The 10,692-nt window shown below is 44.3% G+C and overlaps 1 protein-coding gene across 1 annotated transcript; it reads right to left on the bottom strand.

Moving 5' to 3' along the window:
* Nucleotides 1-4,350: 4,350 nt before the first annotated feature.
* RRM2 (ribonucleotide reductase regulatory subunit M2) lies at nucleotides 4,351-9,900 on the bottom strand (the record flags this gene model as incomplete). Its single annotated transcript, XM_082481554.1, has 10 exons — nucleotides 4,351-5,023; nucleotides 5,417-5,530; nucleotides 5,666-5,770; nucleotides 6,208-6,341; nucleotides 7,122-7,216; nucleotides 8,333-8,466; nucleotides 8,988-9,104; nucleotides 9,222-9,362; nucleotides 9,629-9,706; nucleotides 9,790-9,900. 10 exons carry the CDS (start codon nucleotides 9,898-9,900, stop codon nucleotides 4,871-4,873), a joined length of 1,182 nt encoding a protein of 393 aa, XP_082337680.1. The 3' UTR covers nucleotides 4,351-4,870.
* Between the last annotated feature and the right edge of the window lie 792 nt (nucleotides 9,901-10,692).

The following is a 10,692-nucleotide window of genomic DNA, read 5'->3' as shown; positions in this document are numbered from 1 at the left end:
TAGCACTGGAGTCTTCGCCCTTAGGCCAAAAGAAAAACCTCAACTCAAGTGTTCAGCATCGGGCAAGTGCTCCCAAGTGCTGTATAGCTTAAGCATCTCCCAGTAATTCACTGTAATCTTCGTCTGATGAACAAAGCAATGTTGCCTGTGGCATGAACTAGACGCTGTATTATAGCCAGGGAAAAAGCAGAAGAGGGATTTGGTTATTGGAAAGAATTGCAAAACCATTCTGCTAAGGTATTTTTCTCTATGTATTTGAACTTCTGAAAAAAAAAAAAAAAAAAAAAAAAAACTAGCAGCTGGGGGAAGAAAAGGTATTAATTTTAAATTCCTTCACCCCTAATGCATGTCAGAATTTGTACTTGCAGAAAGAGGATGAGCACTCACAGCAGGGAGGGCTTTAACCCATTTTTCTGGACCCTGAAGCTCTCACCTTCAAACTTTCTTCTCCAGCAGATTCAGAAGCCCAGCATGGTGTGGAAGAGCCCTAAAGTCAGGAGCCAAAGGCACAGCTCTGGTGGCCAGTCAATGCCCTGGGATTTGTTGTTCGCTTGGTTAATCCTCTGGGCCATGGTGGCAACACAGGTTTCCCAGCTGATAGCCAGCAGTGTACCAGTAAGACTCAGATGTGCAAGTGAAGACTGGTGTTCCTTCTTCATCCCACAGCTACATCTACGGGCAGATGCCCAAACACTACCATTTTTCTGCTGGTCGATGATGCCACTGAGACCTCATCACTGAAGTTCATGATAGACTTTAAAGGGATAAAAATCTTCCCCACCATTTTGCTGCTGGCTCAGGAAGGGGCAATATTATCACTACTTCAAAAATCAATTGGGCATAACTTTAAAAGTAAAACCACCCTCTGACACAAGGATCTGAAACGTATTAGACTTCTCTTTCCTGTTAGCTTAATCTTTCAGCCACTCTTCACGTAAAGGCTGTTTTACCATAGAAACCAAAGGACTGTCTGTACTGTGCGGATCATAGGAGCTCAGTAACGCTCCCTGGGGATGAATTCCTAACAAAAAACTAGCTGTCCATCAGCAAACAGGACACGGATTTCTCCGTAGCTCTCAAACCTTTCCTGGTGAAAGCATGTACTTCTCATAGTTCATTACGCACAAAAAGAGAAGCCAAAGCACCCAGAGCTAATCAACAGCTTGAAATAAAATGAGCCGCGGCCGGCTGTGGAAAGCAGGCTGGGAACGAGCTCAACTCTCTTCATTTACCGCTTTCTGCCCGGCAAAGTTTCTGATTATTGACCGGTGGGGAGGAAGCGGTTACCCCTTCAGGGATGGCACCAGACTGCTATTACGCCTTCAGACCCGCGGGCTGGCTGTGCCCTGCTGCGGGCGAGAGCAGCTGCTTCTGTTCTCTGGCCTCTTCAGGGCAGAAACGGCTGTAATCGCTACAGGAAGTTTGAGAAATCTGGGGGGTTTCTTTTTGTCATTATGCTCTAACCTTGCAGTTGCTTCCTGAGGACAGAGCTGACATTAGGCTGCTCCTTTTACTCCTCCACATCGCCTAAGGTTTTCAACGTTTGACGCCTAACCTGAAGGGAAAGTGTGTCAATGAGAGTTATAGAAGCTTTCTTACCTGAACCCACGCAATTTATTGACAAATTAGGAAATAAATATAACAAGAGAAATTACGCTTAAGGTTACTGTTCTTCCATTTTTTTCTGCTGCTACTAAAAGCCATTAATTTCAACAGCAATAGAAAAAACCCACAGGGGATAGCTAGGGATCAGTTCTGCATAAATTAACGCCAGACATCAGGGTATTGCACCACCAAATATACCCAGTTTTACTTATCCCTTAGTTGTGGGCTTGTTTTTTCCCCTTTCCTAGCCTAATCGCTTTGCACTTGCGGCAGTTGCTGTGCCAGAACCCCTACCAGACAGCTGCTGATTCACACAGGGATAAAGAAAATCAGCACTTTCATCACTTCGCTTCAAATCTCTCCTGGTTCTCCAGACTCCATTCCAAAACATATTCCAAAGGGTCAGTTTAAACTTTTACTGAAACTTATTTTTTGGAGTACTGGGTTTTTTGTTGTTTTTTTTGGTTTGGGGGTTTTTGTTGTTTGGTTTGTTTTTTTTTTTTGAAAGAAATAAGATTGTTATTTCTTCAGTGCTGAAGAGGATCGAGTGTCAAAACAACCGGCATCTCAGTCAAATTGGAAAGCAATCCATTTTCAGTAAGTATTTTATCAAGACTTGGACATGATTTATGCAAACTAAGCAACAGCAAGACATTTAAATCTTTGTGAGAACTGGGAATTAAAATAGGCGTGAGCAGATGCATAGCTTTTCTCCAGACTATACATTAACAACTGATTTGCATCATAGCAAGTACCTAAACCAAAATTAGGTAGGCATTTAGATGTCAGTGGCACCCGGACAAGATTAATACCAACCACAGCAAGTCTCATTCTCTTGTTGAATTACTTTTAATTCCTACCTAATCTATCTCTAATGCATCCGTTTCTGTAGTATCTAATACCCCATAAGAGCAATGCTCGGTTAAAAGGGACATTCTTCCTGCCTGTCATTACAAGTGATTACTTGGCCATCACACATCCATTCCAAGCAATCCTTCTGTATTATGTTGAAAATACAGTTCCAGTTCACATCTCCCAGGATTAAAGCTAACAAATTAAAGCTTTCCACCCTAGTCATTTCCTTGTATTGATCCTTGGCACATACTAAGCATGAAGTGGGAAGAGATAGCTATAATACAGCTAGACCCTACTTACAGATTAGAGAAGTCTTACCCTTTTTCTACATTACTAAGGTATACAAATTAACAGATTTGAATATGAACTGAATGCTGCTAAATCAGACTTCAGTCTAAACTGATCTCAGTACATTATTACTGTCTGATTTATGCTGTAAACAACTTAGTCCTACACCACGAATTCTGGTGCCTTCTATCAGACTTAACTTGATCAAAGCTTTGCTAAAAGAAGCCAAGAAAAAAGCACAAAGCCAAATTTGCTGAGAACAAAATGCTGATATTTAGCCAGAAAGCTGCCTAACTTTAAAAACAAGCATTAAGTTCCAGTGCTTCAAAATGATGCGTCTGGCTATCCAACTTATCCCCAATTCCAGTTCCTAATACATTCTTCTCAGACCATTACAGTCACTGACTCGTTACCAGCATCAGTGGTGCAGGGGCATTAGAAAGCCATCTGCTAACAGTCTTGTATCTTCTACTTTGAATTCCAGATTTTGGGGCTTGGGATTTTTTTAGTTGTGTTTTTTTTTTCTCCCTAGGATAGCCTCGGAAACATGCACATCCTGCTAGCATCGGAGACCCAGGGGAAGAACAGTCACACACCATCACCTTCAGCACAATCAAGAACTAAAACCAGCAAGCTGAATAATTTTATACCAAGGCAGCATCTCTTAAAGAAGCACCATATATATTGTACTTCAAAAGAGGGAGCATTTTGGGAAAAAGAAGCAAACTCCAGCATTCTTTCCTTCAAGGAAATGCTTTAAGTTCTGTAAAGTTTATTTTCCGTACCAGCTACACTTGAGGAAGAAAGGCAGACTTGCAGGAGAGCCCTTGTTAGTCACATGGTAGATCAGATCATGGAATAAACTCCTTTTTGTACATTGAGGCAGTTGCCAATTTCAGCCTATCCTATTATTATTGAATCTCACTGCAGATCATTTGCAGGAACTCTAATCTGAGACCATAGGGAATGTCTTCACAGGCCACATGCCCTCACCAAGGTTATGTTAAGCACACTCATTCCTTTTGCTCCAGGTTTAGTGTGGAGCAACATGTAGTGAAAACAAAGTATGTTATGCATTAAACCCAAAATTTAACCACGTGATGCAGAAGTAAGGAGCACTGCTCCAGCCTGAATTAGCTGAATTCACCCTGAAACACCATCCCTTTACTGCAGTCGATCTGAAAGTCAGGGCTAAGTATACCAATTTCACTTGACATCTACCAATCACATGAGTAAGCAGCTATTTCCTGCAGAACTTGCATTTCCTGGGAAAGCCTGCAATTCAGAAGGAAATTAACACATTTGCCCATTGGAGCACCAAAGCCAGTAAGATGCTGAATCCAACCACCTCTTTATTACTGTTATATGAAATACTGTTCCAGATATTAAAGAAAAAGCAATCAAGTCCAGAAGCCAGCTGTGTGTTATTTTTCAGTACCCAGAATACCCAACTTCACCTCCCATACCAAGTTCCTTCCTGTTCAACAGATTTCAAAATCAATAGTTTGATCCACAGCACCATTTTTAAGTTACATACCCAGAAAGAAACACAAGTCACAAAAGGTTAGGTTGCAAAAGTCTAATTAGACTTGCATTTTACCATCGTTGAGTATTACAAAACAGTTCTTTATTTTAAACATTAAAGTGCCAGGTTTGTGTACAAACTATTAAAACGATATTAAAAAAAGGTAAACTTAAAACCTGCTAAGTAAGCAGTGAGGTCATGTAGTTGCCTCCAGAGTTTCCTGCAGAGCATCCAGCAAATTTAAGACTAGAATTTCTCAACTGCTCCTTTGTTTATGAAGAGAACAACAGAAGCTAGTGGTCACCACCCATGACCTCCCATCTTGCAGAAGGAAGGTGCCCATATCTTCCACAAAACAGAGTAGCATGTGTTGTCAGAGATACATCTAAACATTCTATGAATTAACAGCATCGCCAAAGTCTAATAAAAAGGGATTTTACTGCTGGAGCTACACTAGCCTCTTGAAATGTACCAATATCACCACACTTTGAGAGTGGGATTTTAGTACAGGAATCAAGTCACACTGTGACTCAATATATTTAATGTTTCCCTGTAAACTGGGGAGCATACACATTAACTTATGTTGTCTCAGTTCATTTAAAATTCCGCATCCAGGGTGAAAGAGTTGTCTGTAGGCTTCGACATGACCCCCATCCTCTGATATTCACCTACTCGCTTCTCAAAGAAATTGGTCTTGCCTTCCAGAGAGATGTTTTCCATGAAGTCAAAAGGATTCTCCACTTTGTATATCTGTAATGCAAAGGCAATTCAATAGTCACTGCAAGTGCTCGCATCTTGAATACAGGAGGGCATTCGAGATCAGCTGGAAGGAGTCTAATGACAACATCAGGAGGCTTACTAGGTAGCAAACAAAAAAAATCTCTGCCCCAAGCCTTCCCTGCTGTATTTGTTCCTGCCTTTTGCCTGCAGTAGACAGAAGCACAGCATCTCTTATACAGCTGTCTTTCCCCAGAACCTTTTTGCTTTTCCTTCTGTGGGTCCGCAAACAGGACCCAGCAGCAGGACTGCTCAATGGTTTTGCAAGTTATACCAATATTGCTACAATCATTTTAGAATTTGGATTGCTGGAGGAAATTAACATTATCTGTTCCCATGAAAAGATTCAGGGTATTAGAGCCTTACCTTTTTAAATCCCAGTTCCAACATAAGCCGGTCCGCTACAAACTCTATGTACTGTTTCATTAAAGTGCAGTTCATGCCAATCAACTTTACAGGCAGTGCCTCCGTCAAGAATTCCTGCAGATAACAGAAGCATTTTATGTACAGAAACTGGTATTCAGTCTGTACCATCTGGGCTAATTTTATACCCAACAGCTCCCCAGTTTTCTGTTTAATGGTGATCAAGTTCCTAAACAAGGAGCAGACAATTACCTGTTCTATGAGAACAGCATTCATGATTATTTCCTTTACTCTTTCCTCTGATGGCTTGTGTATCAAGTGCTTGAACATGAGGCAGGCAAAATCACAGTGCAAGCCCTGCAAAGAAGTTTCAGAAAATTATTTCAGGAAAACTGGCTTAAAAGAGCCACTCAAATCAGTGGCACAGAATAAATAGCCCAATATCTAGGCACCATCTTCGCACATGCCACGTTGTGTTCTCTACTGACAACTTTCTGCCTAACCAGAAGGAGGCAGAAGTGAGTTCAGCCAACACCAGCTGCACTTGGTCCAAGCAGCAAGGTATGCTGAGCGCAAGAGTAACTTCGTTAAACTACTTTAAAGGAAGTAAAATGCTAAGTTCACTCATTCTCTACTGTAAGATCCACAATGACATGTTTACACACTTTAGTGAGCTTTATAGACTGCCTGTTTCTAAACATACTGTTGGTTTAAAATATAGGCTCCAATCCCGTATCATTACTTTGAGATACTGTGGCACATTACCATCTTAACTGCCAGAATTTGATTCATACCTCATCTCTACTGATGAGTTCGTTAGAAAAAGTGAGTCCAGGCATTAATCCTCTTTTCTTCAGCCAAAAAATTGATGCAAAAGAGCCAGAAAAGAAGATTCCTTCCACTGCTGCAAAAGCTACTACACGTTCTCCTGTTAAGAAAAGATTGATAGTAGCATCACACAGAAAACTTAACAGAATTAATACCCAGAAGTTGTGAATAGACCAGTGAACTGCATCCTCCAAGGAGAATGAAGAAGTATCTGCTCAAGTGTGCTATAGCCTGACCTCAAAAGCTATTGCTGTAAAGGCTTCTAGTCACTAAGCAAAACTTTTAAACGTGAGAAGTGAAAACTAATTAGAGTAGCTACTAAGTAGCTGAAGCCAAGGCTCCTTCCCCCACATTAACCATCAGTACCATCTTCTTTCAAAGATTACACACTGAAAAGGAGCAGTCATTTTAGCAGCTGATTTAAGTCAGTGTCTGCGCATCTTTGATTAAGTAGGGAACTTTGGCCATGAAGAATGCTTTAATGTTAGTGAAACGATGATCTGCACCATCTCATCTCACCTTTGAAGCAAGACATCAAGAATCAGAAGCTACAGCCTCCAATTGTACATGTCTGCTGGAGACAGATGGCCAGTTCAGTTCTGACACGTGACAGCAATTTGATCATATAGCCAAGCATACAAAGATTGCCACATGAGCTACCATTATTCAAACTGCCAGCAATTTTACCCAGATTCATGTCAGTAGCTCATTTGCAAGATGAAAAGCATTTTCTTCATCTCTAGAAATCTTATACTGGAGAGCATGTACTCCCCCCTGTGACAACAGTAATTCTCGTTAAACTGTGAAATCTGGACAAATGGTGGTTCCTCCGTCTTTTTTAGGGAAGGAATTTCACTTTGCGTCCAGTAGATGTACTCACCGTATGTTGCTTTCTTGTCCCCAATCCAGCACATGGCCCAGTCAGCCTTCTTTTTAACACATGGTAACGTTTCAATAGCATTAAAAAGGAATTCCCTGAGAAGGATAAAACTTGTTAGGATCGGACATCAGCACAACTAGTACAATAAGCATTCACAGCACTGTTCACTTTTAAGCGCTCTGCACCTTCACCCTGATAATGAAGTCTCCTTCTCGATCTTATTTTGCGCTAGTCTAGCTCTATTTGTACCCATCCACTATGTCTTCATCACTTACCCATCACATCAACACCAGTTCACATGAATTCCCATGGCAATATCAAGAGTACTGTTTCATCAAGTGATATAGTCCAACAAGGCTTTCAAAGCTACAGATCAACCAGCCTCCACTTTCCAGTGGCAAGGCACCAGAGCTCTCATATAAACAGTCCTTCCTTAAACTTTTACAGGAACTAAACACCTTAAAGTAAAAGTAACACTGTCAGCTTTTTACAAAGTAGCAGCAATTAAATATATCTAGATTGCAAATAGCACTGCAATTCCACATGACATTTCTCTCAACGGGGTGTTGGTCTGACAAGACAACACCAGAATAACTCAGTCCAGACTGCTCAAAGCCCTGCATTTAGTTTTAAGATACCATTCTTGAATTGATTCATCTTGTTATGAAAATTTTACACTTCAATTTTATTTTTAATTAAGACCAAAAGCCACTTTTCAGCAAATCCAACATGCTATCTTCTCCCCAAGCAAAATAGTCAAGTGAGTAAGGGCAGCACATGCTATGTAAAAGTGCTGGCTGTTAACTAAATGCACTGCAGTTTTAGAGATGACATTTTAATAAAAGAGTTATTCTCAGAGAAACTTTCCTACATAGCTTTCTACCAGGTACAGGGATCCTCCATATGAGCACTTACTGTAATTTCATATACTCCCCTTATTTGACTGCTCCATCTTTTACGTAGTTTCATTCCTTTATTTCAGTATTAAACCGTTTCAGTTTCACTTTTAATTTAAGCAAGTTCTTGCTCATACACTTCAGACGAGAAAGATATGCTGAAGTAAAGCTGCTCTTAAGCAGCAGTGGTATTTCATATAAATCTAGTTTAAATCCTAAAATTAGCTTTAAAGTCAGAGTGACTGATATACATCATTTAAATCTCAACTCTTAAAATTCTGAGTTTTGAAATTTTCATCATCAGGCAATACAAACCTCTCTTTAGGATCTTTGATGTAGGTGTCAATAAGAAGACTGTACATTTCTGAATGTATGTTTTCCATGGCAATCTGGAAGCCATAGAAACAACGAGCTTCTGTGACTTGTACTTCTTGACTGAACCGCTCCACCTAGAGGAAATAAATGAGTGTTTGCAAAAGCATATATAACTAAGTTGTAGATTAGAGGCATTGAGCTGTCTGTAACAGCTCTTGCTCAACCCACAGCAGCCTCTTCATATTAATCCCAGACATGTGGATTATTAACACCAATATGAGGAGCCGTAGTCTCTTACAGCTCCAAGGTGCGAGTTATTCTTTGATGCCAAGAGAAACGGGAAAACTTTTTAGTTTTACTTATCCTCCCCTAGGGAGAGGATCACGGAGAGGGCAGGAGCAGAAGAGGGGCTCTGACCCAGCCCAGCATTACTGGGAGGCAACACCCAGTGCAACGCAGGTCATGGGCAAATTTATGGATTACAAAAGCAACCCCAATTTGCTAATTAGCCTAAAACAGCATCACATGTTGTAGTGCTGCAACACAACACGATCTAGCAAACAAGCTAGATCAGCCAGCAAGCGTGTCAGGAGCAGAGCTATCTGGCTATCTTCACAAAGCAATATTTCTGTCAGGGCCATTTCTACACACGTACCAAGTTTTCATTGACAATGCCATCGCTGGCCGCAAAGAAGGCGAGGACGTGAGAAATGAAGTACTTCTCCTCAGGCTTCAGGGACTCCCAGTGCTGGAGGTCTTTGGAAAGATCCACCTAAAACATTGCAGAGAGGCAGCGGTGAAATAATCGCAGAGATGGGGGGTTCGGGTACGAGGCCCACCACAGAGCCCCGGGCTGCCCCCAGACACCACCCCACCACCACCTCCTCACCTCCTCCGCCGTCCAGAAGGAGGCCTCGGCCTTCTTGTACATCTGCCAGATGTCGTGATACTGGATGGGGAAGATGACGAACCGGCGGGGGTTGTCCCGCAGCAGCGGCTCCTCCTGCTGCTGCTCCGCGGCCCGCGGCACCTGGAGCGGCGGAGAGCGGCTCGGGCTCGGCTCGCCTCAGCGGCGGGGGCGGCTGAGGGGGCGGCCGGGATTTGGCGGGAAACTGAGGGGCGGCGGATGGCCGCGAAGGGGAAGGTAAGGGAGAGCCCCGTGAGGGAGAGGGGCGCGGAGGCAGTACCCGTGGGGTGTGAGAAGGGAGAGACCACCCGTGGGGGAGATGACGTGAGCCGCCGGGGAAGGGGAGAAGGGAGAAGGGCGGGCGCGGTGCCCGGGCGTTCCGCACTCACCGGCTTCCCGTCGCCCTCCTGGAAGATCTTGCGGGCCGCCTTGCTGGCCAGGACGCGGGCGCTGCTGAGCGCGGGGGGCTGCGGGGAGAAAGAGGGGCAGGGTGAGAGCGCTGTGGCGCTGCCGGGGCGGGGAGCGGCAGGGAGGGCGGGCGGGCGCTCACCGTGTTCTCCTTGTCACCCAGCGCCAGCGTCTTCATGGGCGATAGGGTCTTCATGGGCGACAAGCGGGGCTGGTCGTGGCGGGCGGCGAGCGGGGCGCGGGCGGGCAGCATGGCGGCAGCAACAGTCTTAGAGACAGCGGCGGGACAAGCGGCGGCTGCCCGCGCCGCCGCTTTATATCCCCTTCGAACTTGGCGCCAGAACGCCCGGCTGGCCACTCACAGCCCGCCCCGCCACCGCCACCGCCCGCCTCCGCGCTTCCATTGGCTGGCGCGCCCGGCCGGCGCCCCGCCTTCCTTTGTAGTGGCGGCGGCGGGAGGGAAAGCCCCGCCCCTTGCTTTGGCGCCGGCGGAGCGGGGGGAAAAGGCGGGAGAGCGCAGCGGGGTGGTGCGGAATTCAACGTGCGGCGCGGGCAGAGAGGCGGGGGAAACACGGACCCAGTCTCGGTCACCGGCGGCGTCCGCGGCCTCCTGTGAAAGAGGGGCTGAGCTGCGGGTCCCGGGTGTCATGTCTGTTCTTAAGAGATTCGGGATTAAACAGGGAAGTAGAAAACTTCTTTCCTGATACGGGAATGGCCATCATCTGGGCTAAAGGCAGAGATCTGGATTCCTGCATTTGGAGGCAGATTTCCCTTTCCTGCATTTGGAGGCAGAAATTGGCTTCCTGGAGAAACTGACTCCACATGCTACCTGGTTCCACATGTTTTAAACAAATAGCACAAGAAAGGGAGAACACAGGCATGAAGAAGAAGAGGTGAATATTCACCTCCTTTAAAAAGTCAGCATTTATTTTATATTAAATAAATTGCCGTTATTTGAACAACATCATTTCCCTCATCCAGCTCCTCAAACTATCTGCTCCTGTCAACCAAAATGTTTTCCCTGAGGTAGTTTCAATGAAACCAG

Source organism: Vanellus vanellus (assembly GCF_965231255.1).
Source record: "Vanellus vanellus genome assembly, chromosome: 3".
Classification (NCBI taxonomy): domain Eukaryota; kingdom Metazoa; phylum Chordata; class Aves; order Charadriiformes; family Charadriidae; genus Vanellus; species Vanellus vanellus.
Note: the sequence above shows the minus strand (reverse complement) of the source record. Positions and strands in the feature narration are given on the sequence as shown.